The 22,387-nt window shown below is 38.4% G+C and overlaps 1 protein-coding gene across 2 annotated transcripts in view; it reads right to left on the bottom strand.

Moving 5' to 3' along the window:
- AKR1D1 (aldo-keto reductase family 1 member D1) overlaps positions 1–22,387 on the bottom strand; it is a 51,464-nt gene that overhangs the window by 11,622 nt on the left and 17,455 nt on the right. The window contains exons 2-5 of one of the 2 annotated variants that reach the window (XM_068973479.1): positions 19,485–19,652; positions 16,009–16,125; positions 11,336–11,413; positions 8,065–8,187 (exon numbers count right to left, since the gene is read on the bottom strand). In XM_068973479.1, coding sequence (XP_068829580.1) covers positions 8,065–8,187; positions 11,336–11,413; positions 16,009–16,125; positions 19,485–19,652 — 486 coding nt within the window. The remainder of the gene's footprint in view (positions 1–8,064; positions 8,188–11,335; positions 11,414–16,008; positions 16,126–19,484; positions 19,653–22,387) is intronic. The other variant, XM_068973480.1, reaches the window with a different exon arrangement.

Genomic DNA, 22,387 nt, shown 5'->3' with positions numbered 1-22,387 from the left:
TTCACGTTATAGTCTTAGTAAATAGAAATGACATGTTGCAAAAGCCCTCTATCCCTCACTATCAAACATTTAAGAATATTTTCACAAGAGATAGTGTGTGTATAAAAGTAAATTTAAAGATGCATTTTGTCTTCTTCGTGGAGAGTTCTTTACAGCACTAAATGTAGGCCTACTTTCATTTCCTGTATCTTATTGACAACATTCCTGCACTAGAAACACTTGTGTCAACAAAAGTTCTTCTCTAAGTTTCTTCTTAAACACTATGGTAGTTTTTGACCTATGTATTTCTTTTCTTTTTAATTAAAATCAACCAAGGCTTAATTAAAATATTTTAAGTATATAATTATGATTTTCACTACCTGGAATATTAAGTACTTGACAAGTTACATTTCTAGAAGGCACAAGAAAATGCTATTGATAAAGTAGAAAGGTAAACCAGAGGTCTTAGAGGTGAGTCTATCTAATTTGACAACCTTTTTTTTTTACCCCCTAGCAGTTTCTCTTATTTCTTCTCTTTCTCCTTTGTTGTTGTTCAGTCACTAAGCTGTGTCTGACTCTTTGTGCAGACCCCATGGACTGCAGCATGCCAAGCTTCGCTGTCCTTCACTATCTCCCAGAGTTTGCTCAAATTCATGTCCGTTGAATTGGTGATGCTGTCTAGCCATCTCATCCCCTGTTGCACCCTTCTCCTCCTGCTCTTAACCTTTCCCAGAATCAGGGTCTTTTCCAATGAGTTGGCTCTTCCCATTGGGTGGCCAAAATACTGGAGCTTCATCTTCAGCATCAGCCCTTCCAGTGAATATTCAGGGTTGATTTCCTCTAGGATTGGCTGGTTTGATCTCTTTGCTGTTGTCAGGACTCTCAAGAGTCTTCTCCAGCACCACAATTCAAAAGCATCAATTATTTGGCTCTCACCATCTTTATTGTCCAACTCTCACATCCATACACGACTACTGGAAAAACCATAGCTTTGACTATACAGATCCTTATCAGTAGTGATGTCTCTGCTGTTAAATATGCTATCTAAGCTTATCATAACTTTCTCTTCAAGAAGGAAGTTTCTTTTAATTTCATGGCTGTAGTCACTGTCCACAGTGATTTTGGAGCCCAAGAAAACTGCTTCAAAATTTTACCCTTCTATTTCTCAGGAAGTGATGGAATTGGATTGCATGACCTTGGTTTTACTAATGTTGAGTTTACCCCCTCATTATCTTGATCTCTCCTTTTCCCTAAGACACTCCCCCCGACCCCGCATTTGGGAACATTTCTTCATTCTAAAAAGTGACACATAGTGCCCATAGTACAGCAGACCCTAGGTATCTATGTAGGATTGGTTCCAGAACACCCCCCAGCAAACACCAAAATCCTCAGATGCTTAAGTCCATTCTGTGAAATGGTGTACTGCAATGGGACCTCCATATTTGCATCCAAGGATATGAAGGGTGGTCTGTTTCTTTCCTTTATCCTCTTCGACTCCCAGCATCACTCTCCCCCTTTAATATCTTTCCCTTCCATTTTTCATCTTATTGGCACACTAATGTTTCCAAACACATTTTAAATCATGTCACTCCATTGCTCAAAGTCTAAGTATGAATTCCTTAATTTCATGCCTGCCTGCTTGTTCCAAACACATTTAGTTTTCCCCACAGAGACTCCTTTCTAATCAGGTTGGAGTCCTGTTACCTGTCTTTGGCCTAAATATGTATATTCACATGTGTATATAGCATATGTATTTACAACAGTCTTTGGTAATTCTGTAGTTTTAGATAGATATCAGAATCTCGCAAGGTAAAGATAAGAAGCTGGACAGAATTCATGAAGGAAAATAGCAAAAGTCCTTTCATTAATTAACGCCAACCTCTTCTGTCTTTCCACGAAAAACTGCATTGAATTTTCTCTTCATTGTGGAAGACACTCAACAAATATTTATTAATTTCTGTGTTAGGACATTTGTGACTTAGGCATAGTGAATAAGATCAGGAAAAATGGAAGAATTTGGAAATTTTCCTTACTCCTTCCTTTCTCCTTTCCTTCCCTCTGTCTCTCCATACTTCCCTTCTTTCCTTTGTTCCTAGAGTTATGTGATGGAACTGTGTATGAAATGAAACCGCTTGAGAGAGATCCATAGTTCCCTTTGAATTGGGCTGAGAGAGCACCACTTGACACTAGGAAGACTTTCAGACAGTCTAAGCCAGGGGCAGAGTCCAGAGGAATATTACTCCAGATGAATGCCACAGGGAGTACTAAGGAAATTTGGATTACTCAGGCTCTGAGAATGAGTACAGAGTGAGCTTATATTCTGTGTCAGTTTGTTCATGAAGTCAATGAAAAGTACAAATATTTGCAAACTTTATGTTAGATTTGGACTGGTGGGAAAATTCTCTGGAGCAGGAAATAGCAACAGATTTCAGTATTCTTGCTGGGATAATCCCATGGCTAGAGGAGCCTGGCAGGCTATAGTCCATGGAGTCTCAAAAGAGTTGGAGGCAACTCAGCGACTCAACAATAACAATATCGGGAAAATTAGTTTTGAAATATGTTAATTTTGAATTATGCAAGACCTTTGGATATGTATACTTCGTATATGAAATGTGTCCACTCAGTCCCCATGGACTATAGCCCGTCAGGGTCCTCTGTCTATGGAATTTTCCAGGCAAGAATACTGGAGTGCATTGCCATTTCTCTTAATCTTCTTGGAGAAGATTCCTTCTCCAAGGGATCTTCCCAACCCAGGGATCAAACTCGTGTCTCCTATAGCTCTGCATTGGTAGGAAGATTCTTTACCACTGAGCCAGCTGGGAAGCCCAAGGCCTGCATTATGCTCATTGTATTCCTGGGTTGAAAGCTGCTCATTTTGTGTCTCTGGAGAAGAGATGGTTCTACCAGGGCACAGGGTGATGGTGGTGGCCAGGGGACCTGCACTCTGATTTGTGTCAGCTCTACTCATATGTTCTGTGCCAATATTTGACATATTCAAACAGCACAGAACACATGAGTAGGTTCAGGCTATGATCTTCCTACACACCTTGCTTCTCTTTCAGGAAATGTTTGTGAAGTTAATCAACAGTCTCATGCCGACAGATCAATGTGTTTCGTGCTTGGCATGAGGAAACACACTGTCAAATTTTCATTCTTTTCCATTCTCAGGTCAAAAGTCACCACCTGTCTCCGTGCATTTGTAAGAAGAAAGCTGTTTGTCATTTCAACATTTTTATAACAAAATGTTGTTCTTAGGGATGCAGGAAGGATATGCTGCAGAGGGGATTGGTTAGAATAAAGGATTGGATTGAGATCAGTGAGGGAGGCAACATTTGTTGCTTTCTGTTCCTGACAGCTTCTGATAGCACTAGCTGAAGTGTCAGTTTGGAAGTGGTACTTCTAAATGTGGCAACACTTCTATTTAGCTGTGGGTTACTGTCATGATGTAGGTGATGATTCATTTTCCTGTTATGAACTATTTTGAGTTTCTAAAAACAATGAATTCAACCAACAAGTCCACCATCATCCCAATATGTGAATATTTACCATATTCAAGAACATTTTTCAGTGCAGCTTCTTAAGGTTTTATGAAGTAGAGGGAAGAGGATATATAAGGTGGATTATAGTATTTTGTTGTGAATATGAGTAATATATGCTCATTGCAGAAGACTTGAAAATACAGAAAAGCATAAAAAGGAGAACAGAATTTACTTGTAAAATTCACAGCCAGAGATAGCCACAGTTAGCATTTGAATATATTTCTTTCCAATATTTGTACTTTTTAAATAATATAATCACCTTTATACTGTAATACATTTTGCATCCTGGTCTTTCCACTTAGTATCATGGCCATGTCTCTTTTCCTCAAAAGTGATTCAACAACATCTTTTGTTGAGAGCTTACATATAAATGTTTTAAAATTTATTTAAACATTCCTTGATTTTTTCATATTTATGTTGTTTCCTTTTTTTGTTGTTGTTGTTTTTTTGCCATGATAAACAGTGCTGTGATAAACAGACACATGGGTGTCTGATTTCCCCCCCCCCCCCACAGGGATAGATTCCTAGAACTTGAAAAATGAACATTTTTTTAAGGTTCCTGCTACTTATTGCAAAATTGCTTTTCAGTAAAGTTGAATCAGTTTACCAGTATTCCATCACTTGCTTACATGGAACATAATACTAAAAAATAAAATAAAAACTTTGTGAATTTGATACATAATACAAAATTTCACTTAAATTTAAATTTCTGTGATTACTAGTGCAGCTAAACATTTTTCATATGTTTACCAGTCTTGCAATTTGTCATCTGTGAATTTCTGTTCATTTCTTTTGAGCCATAGTATTTTTTCTCATTGATATTTTTTAGGTTTTTAACTCATATGGATATGACCTCCTCTTACTATTATATATTTTTTTCAGTTCTCAAACAATTAATTTTCAGCAAAAATACTTTATAAATTTTATTTTTTTTAATTGAAGGACAATTGCTTTACAGAATTTTTTTGTTTTCTGTCAAACCTCAACATGAATCAGGCATAGGTATACATATATCCCCTCCCTGTTGAAACTCTCCCATCTTCCTCCCCATCTCACCCCTCCAGATTGATACAGAGCCCCTGTTTGAGTTTCCTGAATCATGCAGCAAATTCCCATTGGCTGTTTTACATATGGTAATGTAAGTTTCCATGTTACTCTCTCCATACATCTCACCCTCTCCTTCCCTCTTCCTGTGTCTGTAAATCTGTTCTCTATGTCTGTTTCTCTATTGCTGCCCTGCAAATGAATTCTTTGGTACCATCTTTCTAGTTTCTGTATATATGCATTAGTATACGATATTTATCTTTCTCTTTTTGACTTTTTATTTCACTCTGTATAACAGTCTCTAGGTTCATCCACCTCATTAGAACTGACTCAGATGCATTCTTTTTTATGGCTAAGTAATATTCCATTGTGTATACATACCACAACTTCCCTATCCATTCATCTGTTGATGGACATCTAGGTTGCTTCCATGTTCTAGCTATTGTAAATAGTGCTGCAATGAACACTGGGGCACATGTATCTTTTTCAATTTTGGTTTCCTCAGGATATATGCCTGGGAGTGGGATTGTTGGGTCACATGGTGGTTTTATCCCTAATTTTTTAAGGATTCTCCATACCATCTTCCATAGTGGCTATATAAATTTACATTCCCACCAATAGTGCAAGAGCACTCCCTTTTCTCCACACCCTCTCCAGCATTTATTGTTTGTAGACTTCTTGATGATGGTCATTCTGACTGGTGGCCGTTGATAGCTCATTGTAGTTTTGATTTTCAGTTCTCTAATAATGATCAATGTTGAGAATCTTTTCATGTGTTTGTTAGCCATCTGTATGTCTTCTTTGGAGAAATGTATGTTTAGGTCTTTTTCCCACTTTTTGATTAGGTTGTTTGTTTTTCTGTTATTGAGTTATTTATGAGTTGTTGTATATTTTGAAAATTCATCCTTTGTCAGTTGTTTCATTTGCTATTATTTTGCTCCATTCTGTGCATTGTCTTTTCACCTTGCTTATGGTTTCCTTTGCTGTACAAAAGCTTTCAAGTTTAGTCAGATTCCACTTGTTTACTTTTGTTTTTATTTCCATTACTCTAGGAGATGGGTCATAGAGGATCTTGCTTTGATTTATGTCATCCAATATTCTGCCTGTTTTCCGCTAAGAGTTTTATAGTTTCTGGTCTTACATTTAGGTCTTTAATCCATTTTGAGTTTGTCTTTGTGTATGGTGTTGGGAAGTGTTCCTAATTTCATTTTTTTACATGTAGCAGTCCAGTTTTCCCAGCCCCACTTATTGAAGAGGCTGTTTTTGTATATTGTTTCCCCATTGTATATTCTTGCCTCCTTTGTAAAAAATAAGGTACCCACAGGTGCGTTGGTTTATTTCTGGACTTCCTATCTTGTTCCATTGGTCCATGTTTCTGTTTTTGTGTCAGTACCATACTGTCTTGATAACTGTAGCTTTGTAGTATAATCTGAAATCAGGAAGGTTGATTACTCCAGCTCCATTATTCTTTCTCAAGACTGCTTTGGCTATTTGGGGTCTTTTGTGTTTCCATATGAATTGTGAATTTGTTTGTTCTAGTTCTCTGAAACATGCCATTGGCAATTTGATAGGGATCGAATTGAATCTGTAGATTGCTCTTGGTAGTATACTCATTTTTACAATATTGATTCTTCCTACCCAGGAACATGGACTATCTCTCCACCCGTTTATGTCATCTTTGATTTCTTTCATCAGTGTCTTATAGTTTTCTGTATACAGTTCTTTTGTCTCCTTAGGTTTATTCTTAGATTTTATTCTTTTTGTTGCAATGTTGAATGGGATTGTTTCCTCAATTTCTCTTTCTGTTTTTTCATTGTTAGTATATGGGAATGCAAGTGATTTCAGTGTATTGATTTTGTATCCTGTGAGTTTGCTAAATTCATTCATTAGCCTTAGTAATTTGCTGATAGTACCTTTAGGGTTTTCTATGTATAGTATCATGTCATCTGCAAACAGTGAAAGCTTTACTTCTTTTCTGAACTTTATTCCTTTTATTTCTTTTTCTTCTCTGATTGCTGTAACTAGGACTTCCAAAACTATGTTGAATAACAGTGGTGAGAGTGGATACCCTTGCCTTGTTCCTGATCTTGGTTTTTCACCATTGAGAATAATGTTTGCTGTGGGTTTATCATATATGGCCTTTACCATGTTGAGGTAAGTTCCTCTGTGCCCATTTTTTTGAAGATTTTTAATCATAAATGGTTACTGAATTTTGTCAAAGGCTTTTTCTGCATCTATTGAGATTATCATATGGTTTTTATCTTTTAGTTTGTTAATATAGTGTATCACATTGATTTGCATATATTGAAGAATCCTTATTATATTTTTAAAATATAATCATCTAATTTTCTTTGCTCTTTGCTTTTAATATTTTTAGGATTTAACATTTTTATACTATTACATGTATAGGTATTCTTTATAATTTTCCCATGACTTCCCTTTCTATCCATAGCTCCAGATAACTAAAATTCTTTTGTAGTATTCACAAATAATTTCTTACTTTGTCTCTAGCTCCTGCTCAAAGGGACGCTTTGAAGTATAACATGAGGCAAAGATCTATGTTTGTTATTATACAACTATCAATTTTCCCCACACTATTTACTGAAAAATAAATTCCTTTGTCATCAGTTTACATTAGGCTTTTTATTTTATTTGAGATTGTTTCTAAGATGCTTCTTGCTTATTTTACTTTTGACTGTTCTAGGTCTCCATTGCTGCACAGGCTTTCCCTACTTGGGGTGAATGGGAGCTACTCCTTGTTGCAGTGCACAGGCTTCTCATTGCAGTGGCTTCTCTTGTTGCAGAGCAGGGGCTCTAGGTGTGAGGGATTCAGTAGTTGGGGGGCATAGGCTTAGTTATTCCAAGGCATGTGGAATCCCAGACCAGGGATTAAACCCATGAACCCCACGTTGGCAGGTGGATTGTTAACCACTGAACAACCAGAGAAGCCCAATATCTCTTATTTTCTATTTATTTGTAGGTTTTCCTTGGGTTAACCCAAGTATGCATGTGTGCATACTCAGTTGTTCAGTTATGTCCAGCTCTTTGCAACTCAGTGGACTGTAGTCCACCAGGCTCCTCTGTCCATGAAAACTTTCCAGGTAAGAACACTGGAGTGGGCTGCCATTTACAGGGATCTTCCTCACCCAGGGATCAAACCCAAATCTCTTGCATGGGCAGGTGGATTCTTTACCACTGTGCCATTTGCACTAATCTTACATTATTTTAAATACTGCGGATGTCAATATCCGGTAGGTTTTGTTCCCACTCAATAGTTTTCTTCAGAAAATTTTGGGTTACTTTTCCCTGGACTTGAAGTTTCTAATCTTGCTTCTTAAGAGACATAAATTGACTTGCCCAGGACCTAATGATGAGATATGTGTGTAAAGTGACCACAAGGCTTCCTGACTCCTAATCCAGGATTCCTCTGTTAAGTAATGGATTCTCTCACATTCCCAACCCCCACACCCCCCTCACCTCCCTTCCCTTGTCAGTGCCATACCTGGTTGCTGACTGGCTTATACTTAAGCCCTGGTTTGTTCAGAATGAGCTCCAGCTGCCTATGGTTAAAATTGGATACTCCAAGGGATTTCACCAAGCCAGCATCTTTGCAAGCTTCCAAAGCCTGTAGGATAAAAGCCAGTGGGTCAAGAAAAAAAGCCTCAACACAAGCAAGAATAAACATTTATAAGGGTGACTGTGAATTCTTTTAAAAAGAAAGTCCCTGGGTATGTTAATAAGCATTCTGTGAACTAAAGAAAAGTGGAGGAAATAGGAATTCTGTAAATGAATGATTTGGGGGAATTGTTTATCATACCTTCCCCTTGTATTTTCATAATGTATGAACGTGAAAGTGATAGTTTCTCAGTATCTGACTCTTTGTGACCCCATGGACTGTAGCTCACCAGGTTCCTCTGTTTCTGGAATTCTCTAGGCAAGAATACTGGAATGGGTTGCCATTCCTTCTCCAGGGGATCTTCCCAACCCAGTGATCAAACCCAGGTCTCCTGCATTGCAGGCAGATTCTTTACCATCTGAGCCACCAGGGAAGCCCTTCATAACATATACCAGCACAATAATAGTGATTTTATTTCTTAAAATCTGTTGAGGTTTTCTTTTTGGTATAGTACCTGAAAATTTTATGTGTCTGGTGTGTGTGGAAAATGTATTTTCTCCTATTTTTGGATACAGGTCTTGCTTGTCTCTCTCACATACATACATTATTTAGAAGATTAAAAGTCAAGCTTTTCCTGTCTTTTCAATAATTTAAAGGAATATATCAGAAATCTCCTATTGTAATAGTGAATTTACCAATGTCTTTCTGTTTTCTACATTTTTGCTCTTTATATTTTGAATATATTTTATTTGACATGTATGTATATCTTCTTAGTAAATTAAATCTTTATCATTATGGTTTTTGCACTTCCCTATACTTTTTTTTTTTTTTTGGCTACACCAGGTCTTAATTGTGACACATAGCCTCTTTGTCTTCCTTGCAGTATGTGGGATTTTTTCAGCTGTGGCATGTTAACTCTTCAGTTGCCACATGTGGGATCTCATTCCCAGAGCAGGGATCAAATCCAGGGGGTGCTCAATCTTAGTCACTGGACCACCAGGGAAGTACCCCCCTATACATTTTAGAGTCAGCTTTTCAATTTCTTTTGGGATTTTGACTGGGATTGCATTGAATCTATCCATCAATTTGGAGAGAATTAACAACTCATCTGTATTCAGTCTTTCTGTCAAAGAACATGGTATAGCTCTCCTTTTATTTAGATTTAAAAAATCTTCTCAGTAAAATACTGTCATTTTAACTGTATAAGTTTTGCACAGATTGCATTAAATTTATCTCTAAATATTTAATATTGTTTTTTTTTTAACAAATCCCACTTCCCTGTGGTACATATATACAATGGAATATTACTCAGCCATAAAAAGGAACACATTTGAGTCAGTGCTAATGAGGCGGATGAACCTAGAGCCTATTATAAGAGTGAAATAAGTCAGAAAGAGAAAATAATTATCATATACTAACACATTTATGGAATCTAGAAAGATGCTACTGATCAACCTATTTGCAGAGCAGCAATGGAGACACAGACATTGAGAACAGACTTATGGACATTGCTTGGGTGGAAGGAAGAAGGAGACGGTTGGAGGTATGGAGAGAGTAACATGGAAAATACATTACCATATATAAAATAAACAGCCATGGGAATTTGCTGTATGACTCGGGGAGCTCAAACTAGGACTTGGTAACAACCTAGAGGGGTGGGATGGGGAGGGAGGTGGGAGGCATGTTCAAGTGAGAAAGGACATGGGCAAACCTATGGCTGATTCATGCTGATGTTTGGTAGAAAATGTAATACTGTAAAGCAATTATCCTTCAATTAAAAATAAATATTTTTTTTAAAAAAAGAGTAAATCTGCTTTCAATTGTGCATTGGTAGCATATGGATTAAGTAAATGGTTTTTCAGGTGGAGAGGCCCAGACAGCAGAAACATAGTCAGTGCCTCCTCAACTCTCAAAACAATCCACAGTTCAGAGCTTTAAGCTCTTACCAACATGTGGGGAAGTCTATTAGAAAGCGATAATCACTCGATTATAATTTCCAGCCTTTGGATCTTGAATTGGCAGAGGCAGGAAAACAACTTCCAGAGGTCAGGCAGAGACTTAGGTTTTCCCTAGCTTCCCACAAGTGCAAGATTTCAGTTCTACTCTGACTTGATTCCTGAAGATGTCTGAATATGAGTCCTAAGTGTCTACATGTGTGGAGTGAACAAGGCTATGTTGTTGTTTTACAGTTGCTAAGTCATGTCTGACTCTTTTGTGACCCCATGGACTAGAGCCCTCCAGGCTTCTCTGTCTGTGGGATTTTCCAGGCAAGAACACTGGAGTGGGTTGCCATTCTCTTCTCCAGGGGATCTTCCTGACCCAGGGATCAAAGTTGGGTCTTCTGCATTGCAGGTGGATTTTTTTTACTGCTGAGCCACCAGGAAAGCCCCTCCTGAAGCTACATGGCCCCTTTTACCCAGAGTAAAATGCAGCCCAGCATCCAGTAAGATAGTATAAGAGAGGAACTGTTGGGATTATTTTTTCTTTTATTTATCCCAAGGCTATAACAAGAGAGAAAGAAGAGCAAAAATAACCCCAGTAGCTCCTCTCCTAAATTATGTTACTGGTTGCTGCACTGCTTCTTACTCTGGGCAGAAGCTGCCATGTTACCACATAACAAACCAACTCATAATATCTGTACCTGCCTCCCCCTGACAGATAAATCTATAACGGTTTTCTCATCATTTCCCCCTACCTTCTCACTCTTATAATCTTGGGGAAGGAACCAGCAGATTGCTCAGAAATGGAACCAGAATTATTTTTCAGTTTTTCATTTATTATTTTACATTTGTTTCTTTTAAACATCATATTACTGATTTTTAAAAATTCACTTTGAGAAACAAAAGAATTGTGAGTTTATCTCATTTATATATTTTTATTTACTGTTATAGTAAAGCTTATTTCCTTTACTTTCTTTTGCCTCCCACCTGTCTCTCCTCTGTATCTTTGGCATTCCTCTCTTCAATCAAAGTAAAATCAAACACTTTTCAGTGCCCAGAAATGGAGATTTTATGCATCTTTGCTCATAGTTAGAAATATCTGACTATTATTTTTCATTGGGAGTAAAGGTCGCAACTCTCCATAAAGCTAACAGGAATAACCAGATCACAATTTTAAAATGTAATCTTTTAAGGTTAAGAAGGCCATTTTAACTTACCTCCCAAGTGGCACATAGATTTGACTTGTGATATAACCATTTGCCATTTTCATCTTTAGGATAGAAATCATCTCCAGGCTGTTAAAAAAAAAAAAAAAAGAGCAAGTATATCTGAGGATTAAAATGATGGAATTTGAGTTGTCGATATTTCAATATACCCTGACCCTTGGAAACCAATTTAAGATATACATATAAATTTGTTTTTTCCCCTTTGTGGAGCTATCCAGAAATTCACTTGTCCAACATATATGACACATTAGTCTTATTCTCTCACCCTGGCGTTTATTACTCCTTTATTTGTTGACAGATTATTGTTGTTAAGTCATGAAGTTCTCTCTTAATGATAACATTTCTCATTAGAAAAAAGTAAAAGTTGAGAATCAGGACGTTTAGACTCAGTGTTTGGATAGTATATCCTTGCCAAAGTTGAGGGCAGCAAACTTCTTACTCTTATGAGAAACCAAATGTCATCACTAAGGCTGAGAAGGAATTCTTCAACTAAGAAAAGCCTAGTTGATGAATGGAATGCTCCTTAAGTATAAGGGAAATGGACAGCTCATTACTTCTAAGGTCCGGCTAATCGCCCTGTGGTTCTTTTCTTTCCCTTTTTAGCGGCCTCTAGGAGTTCAGCATCTTTTTTTCTACCTCACACACTAACTGTTGAACCTCCTCTTCTAGCTTTTTGGTGACACTTTTCAATGAAGATTGACTGTAGTTCAGTCGCTAAGTCGTGTCCAACTCTTTGCAACCCCATACTGCAGCATGCCGAGCTTCCCTGTCCATCACCATTTCCCAGAGTGTAATCAACCTCATATCCATTGAGTTGGTGATGCCATCCAACCGTCTCATCCTCTGTCATTCCCTTCTCCTCCTGCCCTCAATCCTTCCCAGCATCAGGGTCTTTTCCAATGAGTCAGTTCGCATCAGTTGGCCAAAGTATGGGAGCTTCAGCTTCAGTCCTTGCAATGAACATTCAGGGTTGATTTTCCTTAGGATTGACTGGGCTTTGGTCTCTTTGCTCTCCAAGGGGCCCTCAAGAGTGTTCTCTAACACCGCAGTTCAAAAGCATCAATTGTTCAGCTCTCAGCCTTCTTCATGGTCCAACTCCCACATCCATACACGACCACAGGAAAGACGATAGCTTTGACTAGATGGACCTTTGTCAGCAAAGTGATGTCTCTGCTTTTTAATGCACTGTGTAGGTTTATCTATTGACTATGGTGTGGAAATTGTCTTTCATATTTCTCCTTTTTTAGGAAAAAAATATGTAAAAATGGGACCCATCTCATATAGGTTTAGAAATGGGATAGAAAGAAATAAAAGATGATTTCTAGGTTCCTTGAGTGGATGGTGGTAACAATTTCCTGAGGCTGGACAATGAATTGAGAATTTTGTTTTGGATATTTTGAGTTTGAAATGACTGTTAGACATTCAAGTGGATTTTTGAAGAGAACAGAGAGGTCTCAGAGGGTGGCTCAAAGAGAGATTGTGGGCACAGGTAAAATGTGGGAGTTCCTCAGCATATTAAATGGTATTCAATCCATGCAATGGGGTGAAATCACCTACAGAAAGAGTGTGGCTCAGTCAGGCAAAAATATTGAAGGAAGAGCACTGGGCAAAGCATTTGGAGTTTAGTGGGGAAGGAGCTACCAAAGAATCATCAGAGGATGACATCATCAAAGCCACAAGATGAAAATGTACAAAGAAAGAGTCAGTGATCAATTGCATTGAAAGAGGTCAAATAACATATGAGGACAAATTGTCTACTGGATTTGGTTGGTGGCATAGAAGTCTTTGTAGATCTTGATAATAGGAATTTTTTGTTATTAAAAAGGAGCAAGGAATTGGATAAAATCCATTATATTTTTAAAAATTTCTTGAATTTTCCCCTCTGCCATCTTACCTGAATGAAACTTTTACCTGGTGATCACACTTTCTCCCATGCCCTCTTTAACAAAGGGGGCATCTAAATTTCATCTAACATTTTCATCTAAATTTTCTTTTGTTATACTGAAAGTGGGAAAAGGACTCCTTTCTACTCAAAGACATGTAATCATTCATATCAACTACCCTGTAAATCTCTGATTTCTAAGCCCTTTGACCTTCTTAACACTTATGATGCTTCCGCTCAGTTCAGTTCAGCTCAGTCACTCAGTCATATCCGACTCTTTGCGACCCCATGAATCACAGCACACCAGGCCTCCCTGTCCGTCACTAGCTCCCGGAGTTCACTCAGACTCACGTCCATTGAGTCGGTGATGTCATCCAGCCATCTCATCCTCGGTCGTCCCCTTCTCCTCCTGGCCCCAATCCCTCCCAGCATCAGAGTCTTTTCCAGTGAGTCAACTCTTCACATGAAGTGGCCAAAGTATTGGAGTTTCAGCTTTAGCATCAGTCCTTCCAATGAACACCTAGGACTGATCTCCTTTAGGATGGACTGGTTCGACTTCCCTGCAGTCCAAGGGACTCTCAAGAGTCTTCTCCAACACCACAGTTCAAAAGCATCAATTCTTTGGCACTCAGCTTTCTTCACAGTCCAACTCTCACATCCATACATGACCACTGGAAAAACCATAGCCTTGTCTAGATGGACCTTATGATGCTATTTCCACTCTATTCTCCCTCCATGTTTCTTATCTTTAGCATTTCCTAATTTTACTTCTGATCTGAAATGGCTTTATGCCTCCAACATAAACTCTGTTAATATTAATAGTTTTTACTCTCCCAAAATTTAATTCTTTATCATGTCTGAACCCATGTTAGATATTTCTATGATGTCTCCTTAAGCTTCCACTGTGCTAACTTTACTAATTTCTTCATCTGGACAAACCCATTGTCTTTTTCCTCCTTTCCTGCTCCTGACTATAAAGCATTATTAGAAGTATAATTCAACCTTCTAAAAATCCACCCTGTTCACTCTCATTCCTGTTTAGCAATAACTTTGTCCTTTTAAAATGTCTTACACTTTTTTGTACTGTGTATTTTGTTCTGAAATTGTGTCTGCTTTGTTAACTTGACATTAAAAAAATAACAAAGTGCTAAAACATTTTAGCAAGAAAGGTATTTGTTTTTTAAAAATCATGAGATTCGAAAAGCATTCGATATTTTGACTTCAAAGATTGATTTCTCAATTACAAGAAGTACAGGTTCACTTGGGAGGTAATGTCACTGTGTTGTGAAATTTGTCACTGTTAAAAGTTTTACCTTCTCTGTGTCCTTGAGCTCTGATCTTATTTAAAAATAGAAATAGAATTTCTCTATTTACCTTCTCCAAAAGATTTTACAAGTCATTAGTCAGCTACAGAGAAGTAAATTTCATTTTCTCACTTTTAAATATAGCTTCTTTCCAAATCTGTAAGACTCAGCTTAGAACTCTGCCATTCGAAAAAGAATCAAAGTTAGCTGAATGAAGAGAAGGGTTGAGGTCAAAATCCAAAGAGCCTGAAATCAAAACATCACTGTAGTCCACAGGACATTGGGATCATTAAGCTCATGAGGATAAGAGAGAGGGTAGTATAATGTAAGGGAACGTGATTGGGATTGGCATTAGGGACCAGGATCTGGTCCCAGTCCTGATGGACTTTAAGCCTGACCAAGTAGTTCATTGCTTGTGGTCTAAGTTTTCTCTTTGGCGAAATAAGTTATTGGGATATATAATTGCTAAGGTGGCTCAGTCACTAAAGAATCCGCCTGCAATGCAGGAGACCTAGGTTCGATCCCTGGGTTGGGAAGATCCTCTGGAGGAGGAAATGGCAATCCACTCCAGTATTTTTGCCTGGAGAATCCCATAGACAAAGGAGCCTGGCAGGCTATAGTCCATGGGGTCACAAGAGCTGAACTCAACTTAGCAACTAAACCACCCCCACTAGGTCACATCTTGCATGTGACCACAGAGGAAAGTCAATAACGAAGGTGCTTCTAGAGAACAGAGCAGGGGCAGCCAGGTTGGCTGTGTAAAGAAATTCTGGTCACTGCAATGGCAGAGAGCCCTTGTTTTTCCTGTTCAGCAGGACCTCACATACCTCATGGATCAACTTTTCCAGTCTTTCCTTCCCTCAGTGAAATTTTAAAGCTGTTGCTGATCTTCAGAAGTGTATAGTGGTTGTGTTGGTAGTGGTTAAATTAACAGTGAGCCCATAGATTGAGAAAGTTCATGGAAGGAGTGATTTGAACTAAAAGAATATATATCACACAAAAGTCTTGATCTTGGAGCTGGCTTCAAAAACCTGACTATTCTCTCCAAAGGAAGAAAACCCGAAGGGTGGAGTGTAAGTTTTCAGTTGTACCTATTACTTTACATTATCTTATGCAGAGATGTTTTCGTGACTGTGTGAATGGGAAGAAGGGTGTGCTGGATGCTGGGCAACTACAGTATGGACTACAGTTAGTAGATTATATGTTGGTTTAACAAAGAAAGTTGAAAGGATGACTGTAAAGACATGATATAACAGAATACGCATTGGATTATGAATCAAGAAACTTGGGATCCAGGCCTGAGATGGATACACAGGATTGTTCTTGGCATTTGTTGGGCCTGGTCAGTACTATCTCATTTATGGTAACAAAACAGCATTATATTTTATGGTGCTAAGTAATCAATGAGCTTCCTGCACAGAGCTTTTTGCTCATGGTTGCCAAAGAGTGAAGCATAACCTTTAGGCATCTGAACCTACCTTTAAAGCCATGGGTATTTCAATGATGTAAAGATCCACATAATCTAGCTGGAGGTTCTTGAGTGTCCTCTCCAGAGCTGGGCGGACCCTCTCTGGGTCAAGATGTGTGGCCCACAGCTGAAAGAAAAAAAGGGGGATAGTTAATATCCATGGTATTTTTGAAAATAATAATGCGCCCCTTTAAAAATATTTTTAACTTTTTTTTTTTTAACTGCATTGCACAGCACACAGGATCTCAGTCTCCAGACCAGGAATGGGATCCATGCTCCCTGCAGTTGAAGCATGGAGTTCTAACTATCGGATGGCCAGGGAATTCCCCACCCCAGTAGTCTTTCCACTCATATACATTGTATTCACTCATTTCATTTCACAGAAATATGTTTAAACTGCAGTGTCATCTGAGTATAGGTTGAACTGATATGTCTTGATACCCAGAGTATAACTTGATCCAAATGTAGTACCAGAGATTTAAAGATCCACCTGAACCACAGAGAACCTAATTCAGCAATAAAGTCTTCCTCTGCCCTGCGCTAATTGCCGAATCCACCCTTAGCACTTTCATTTTTCCTCACTGTGTAATTAGGGAACATGTATCCAACTAGTGGTGCTGCCCTGGCCTGGTGCTTTATTTTCATTTCACTGATGGAAGGTATGACTCATCTGAGTAAGAAATATGGTTGTGTACGTGACTTCACCAACGCTTCACACTGTGATGGGTGGTGTAGATGCTGGTGAAATTTTAAATCATTGTAAAAGTTTAGATCCCTTTTGATAGCTCCTTTGTTCCCATTTGGTCCACTTCCTCATTTCCCCAGGAAAATTCTGCCAATCCCTAACCAGAAATTACTCAATCTGAACTGGTGATGTCACCAAAATGGTGGCATGGGAGACTCCTTTGTTGGAGATCTTTGTCCTCCAAAATGATCATCAGTTAAACAGCTATTCATGAATTAAAAACCAATAAAAATGTTGGTCAAAGGATGCCAACTCCCTGTTATGAGTGAGTTCCGGGGATCTAATGAATAGCATGGTGATTATAGTTAGTAATACTGTTGCTAAGAGAATAAATCTTCAAAGTTTTCATCACAAAAAGTAATTATGTAATGTGATGGAGATGTTAGCTAATTTACAATGGTGGTAACCATTTTGCAGTATATAATTGTATCAAATCAATGTGTTGTACACTTACACTTATATAGTGTCATACTTTAGTTATATTTCAATAAAGCTGAAAAGGTAAATAAAAGGCAAGTAGACAGTTTAACATATATAAGAAAAAAGAAAAAGAAATTACTCAGTCTCTAAAATGCTAAGTAATGAAAAATTAGGCCTTGGGTTGTCAGAATGGAGCCTGTGTACCCTTGAGGTCTGTGAAACAGGGTACTGAGTGGTACTCAGAGCCTCAGGATAAATGATTATATTTTCTTGGAGCACCGAATTTGCTCACATATTTTTTTGGATAAAAAACAACTTTTGAATTTCCATACACATTTTGCCACAAGTAAGGGCAAGCAAAATGTTAAAAATTTTTTTCCCCTGTTGAACAATAATTTTTTTCTTGCCTTCAAAGCACAGAAAAGAGAAAACAGTGCAAGAGTAGTGAAAAAATGTGTTTTTGCTTTTAATGTGGGTTTTTTTTGTATATTATTGACATCCCATCTAATTGAAAATTCTGTTTTATATATTTTAATCTATCTTTATTCAACAGTTCTAGGTACTCTTTAAGTGCTTTGTAAATGTTAACTCATAGCAACCTTATGAAATGGGCAATTTAATTCAGTTCTTTTTCAGTGTGATAGGTATTGCAACAACTTTAACTGTTTACCAGGGAGATAAAAAGGAAAGTTTTAAAGTTTTTTTGTTTGTTTGTTTTTCATTTGTAACTTCAAAAATATTTCCATCTTTGGCTCATGGCCTCAGGATATGAGTTCAAGTTTATTCTTCCCCAGAAACTCTTGGTGAGTTCTCGTGAAAGACTCTGTAATAACAAAATTTATAGGAATCAGATTGCAAAGCTGTAATAAAGTGACAAGCTTCAGGCTGGTATTTTGGGACAGTGTTTCTACATGGCCCCTTGAAATCATAGCCTGTAAGTGGCTGGTGACTTGGGCAACTGCAGGCTCCAGAGAGCTTGGAAAGGAGTTTGGAGAAGGGGCAGTGAGTGAAGTCTGAAGCACCATTTTGTTCTCTTTAGAAAACTTAGGAGAATTGTATTACAAGTTCTCTAAAGTTATTAAGTTTCATTCCTTCAAGGCTGCCTGTAAATATGTATTCAATATTTCCACTGGCTCTCATCTTATCATGATACTTTATATTTCTGATTGCGTTTCAATGGATAGTGATTTCTAACTATCATCAGTTGGAGATTTAAACTTTTGAGATTTCTCAAAAGATGTAAACAAAACGTGATATATCCGTTCAATGGAGTATTATTTGGCTATAAAAAGAAATGAAATCCTGATAAATGTTACAACGTAGATGAAAGTAGAAAACATAATAAGAGAAAGAAGCTACACAGGAAAGAATACATATTGCATGAATTCTTTTGTAAGAAATGTCCAGAATAGGAAAACTAGAGAGAGAAAAGTAGATCAGGGTTTACCAGTGACTAGTGGAGAAGGCAATGGCACCCCACTCCAGTACTCTTGCCTGGAAGATCCCATGGACAGAGAAGCCTGGTAGGCTGCAGTCCATGGGGTCGAGAAGAGTCGGACATGACTGAGCGACTTCACTTTCACTTTTCACTTTCATGCATTGGAGAAGGAAATGGCAACCCACTCCAGTGTTCTTGCCTGGAGAATCCCAGGGACAGCGGAGCCTACTGGGCTGCCGTGTATGGGGTCGCACAGAGTTGGACACGACTGAAGCAACTTAGCAGTAGCAGGGGAGAGGGATAAATGGGAAGTGATTACTAGTAGGTGAGGGGTTTCTTTTTGGAGTGATAAAAATATTCTGGAAAAGGTATTGGTCATGGTTGTACAACTCTGTGAATATACTAAAAAGCACTGATTTTACATGGTGAGCTTTATGCTACATGAATTATATCTCAAAAAATTAGTGACCTATGGACAAATCAGCATATACAGAAGAAAAAAGACTACCTATTTTAAAGAAAAAAGTTGTGGCAAATGCTCACTGTAATATGAACCACTTCCTCATGTCCCTTTACTCCTCAAATCTACTTTCGTTGTAGGTGTGGCTCTTCCATATTGTCTTAAATCAATGCCCAAGTATGAAGAAAGAAACTTGCTCTAACTTCAAGGGGCTATTTAGTCCCTAAATTCTTGGCAAGACTGAGGAATTTGTCAGTTCAGAACTCACTCTTTGGGACACCCATGATGGTCCAGTGGTTAAGACTCTGTACTTCCATTGCAGGGGGTGTGGGAAACTAAGATCCCACAAGCTGGTAGCTTGGTGAGTTTCTTCAGCAGAGAAAAGTGACATCGGGCTCACCATGAGGTGAAGGAAAGACTCACCTTTCCACAGTAGAAGATATCCTCCCTCCGCACCTTTCCTTGGGCTATCTTCTCCCTGATGGCCTCCCCCACTTCATGCTCGTTCTGGTAGAGGTAGGCCCCATCAATGTGCCGGTACCCCATGTCGATGGCAATCTTCACTGATGTTGCACAGGTCCCCTTAGGAGTCTAGAATGATAGGGAATTGGGAGAGGGGAGAAGAGAAATACATCTTTCATTCAGTTTAATCATTCTTAATCTTGCTCCTTGGAAGAAAGTTATGACCAACCTAGATAGCATATTAAAAAGCAGAGACATTACTTTGCCAACTAAGGTCTGTCTAGTCAAAGCTATGGTTTTTCCAGTAGTCATGGATGGATGTGAGAGTTGGACTATAAAGAAAGCTGAGTGCTGAAGAATTGATGCTTTTGAACTGTGGTGTTGGAGAAAACTCTTTGAGAGTCCCTTGGACTGCAAGGAGATCCAACCAGTCAATTCTAAAGGAGATCAGTCCTGAATATTCACTGGAAGGACTGATACTGAAGCTGAAACTCCAAAACTTTGGCCACCTGATGCAAAGAGCTGACTGATTGGAAAAGACCCTGATGCTGGGAAAGATTGAAGGCAGGAGAAGGGGACGACAGAGGATGAGATGGTTGGATGGCATCACCGAGTCAATGGACATGAATTTGAGTAAACTCTGGGAGTTGGTGGTAGAGAGGGAGGCCTGGCGTGCTGCAGTTCATGGGGTCACAGAGTTGGACATGACTGAGCTACTGAACTGAACTGAACGGAACGGAATCAGGACACTTGGCACATACACTGTTTTATAGCAAACATGACAAATTGCCAATTCTATGCTGTTGTGACTGGAAGATGGAGTCTGAAACCTGGAGAAATTGACCTATCAGGTTGCTTATAACCCTTAATGGAAGATTCATTCATCCCAGGGCTGCCCTTAGCTTTGCAACTTCAGAAATGTAACTTGACCAATTGTTCCCAAAGACAAGAGATTTCACGATAGCCCTGTTGTGAGTGTATATTAGTTGCTAAGTTGTGTCTGACTCTTTGCAACCCATGGACTGTAGCCCACCAGCCTCCTCTTGTCTATGGGATTCTCCAGGCAAGAATACTGGAGTAGGTTGCCATTTCCTTCTCCAAGAGATCTTCCTAACTCAGGGATCAAACCTGGGTCTCCTGCATTAACCGTTTGAGCCACCAGGGAAGACCAGTCCTGTTATAGGAGGGCACAAGTTCACTGAAGAAGGCTCAGTTATAAGTTAAAGGCATGGGTAAAAAAAAAAAAAACTGAGATACATCCACAGACTGGAATACCACTCAGTAATAAGAAGGAATGAACTATTGTTACAAACAACAACATGGATGAATATCAAAATAATTATACCAGAAGTCAGACAAAAAAGAATGAATACTTTCTGATCCTATTTATTAAAACGCTGGAAAATGAAAACTAACCTATAGTAACAGTCACAGATCAGCAATTGCCTGTGGTAGTGGGTAGGGTCTGTGAGCATGAATCATAGGGAGGGAAAACAAGGGCATTCAAACAAGCTTGCAGTGATGATATGTTTACTGTCTTGATTATGATGATGGCTTCACAAATATATACATGTGTCAAACTCATCAAACTGTACACTTTAAATATGTGTGGTTTATTATATGTCAATTATTACCTCAGTAAAGCTGGGATGAAAAGATTGTCAGGGGCGTGTTACATTTTTCAAGATGCATTTTTATCAAATTTGGCAGCCAAAGCTTTGTTCGTTTCATAAAACTGCATGAAGCATAAGACTGAGGATATTCAGGACCCCAAAACCTGACAAATGCTTAGCACTTGAGATGTAAGTTATTCATTTTTCAAATCACATATAAATTACTGTTCTTTAGTTATGAAGACATTTAAATATACAAGAGTGTGCTCCATTTGCATTTTTTCTTAATGAGAAGTGAAGGACTTGATGGAGACTTTCCTTAAGACAAACAACTAATCTCATCAAATTAAAATTACAGGTCCTATTTTAGGTTTTGTATAGGGGAGAGGCTTAATGCTATTTGTAGATTTTTATTGACCTCATATTCAGAGGATGATCATTCCCGTCTCATTCACAAATGTTGAGAACTACTTGTGCTTGTGTCTATATTTTCAGTATTCTAACCAAATGCTTGATAATGTCATATCAGACAAGTGGTGATTTGTTGTAGAATGAATGAGACCAGGAATCTCTTGTGTATCTAGTGACTTTATAGTTCTGGGCTGGAAACAGAAAGCATTGGGAGCATAAACTGTTTTCTTCCCCTATTTCAGTTAAAAGTCATTACTACTAACTTAAAGAGGATAGGAAAAATGAACCAGGTGGCTACACAGATAGTATTAGAAAAAAACAATTCATAGTCACAAATGTAAAATAGTTGGGAAAGGGAGACACACTTTTCAGGAATGTTAGAAACACATCTTGGGTGACTTAGCAATATGAGCTTGAACAGAAATTAAGCCCAAACCCCCCAAGCTGTAAAATGAGGTGTTATGGATGACAACTGTGACAACGAAAACACAGCGGGAAGAGGAGGGTTCAGGTAGAATCAGAAATTTACTGGGGAAAAGGTGAAAATACTGCTTTCTTTCTTGGGTGTATGCATAGTACTAACAAAAAACAATAAAGTTCACTATGAGATAGTAAATATATCTCAGACATATCACTGAGATTCTGCAGGTTGGAACTGATGGTTTATGAAAAGTGACAGTGAAAAGTGTTAGTTGCTCAGTTGTGGCTGACTCTATGTGACCCCATGGACTGTAGCCCTCCAGGCTCCTCTGTCCATGGAATTCTCCAGGTAAGAATACTGGAGTAGGTTTATTCCCTTCTCCAGGGCATCTTCCCAGCCCAGGGATTGAACCCGAGTTT

The sequence above is a fragment of the Capricornis sumatraensis genome, chromosome 5 (genome assembly GCF_032405125.1).
Source record: "Capricornis sumatraensis isolate serow.1 chromosome 5, serow.2, whole genome shotgun sequence".
NCBI lineage: Eukaryota > Metazoa > Chordata > Mammalia > Artiodactyla > Bovidae > Capricornis > Capricornis sumatraensis.
Note: the sequence above shows the minus strand (reverse complement) of the source record. Positions and strands in the feature narration are given on the sequence as shown.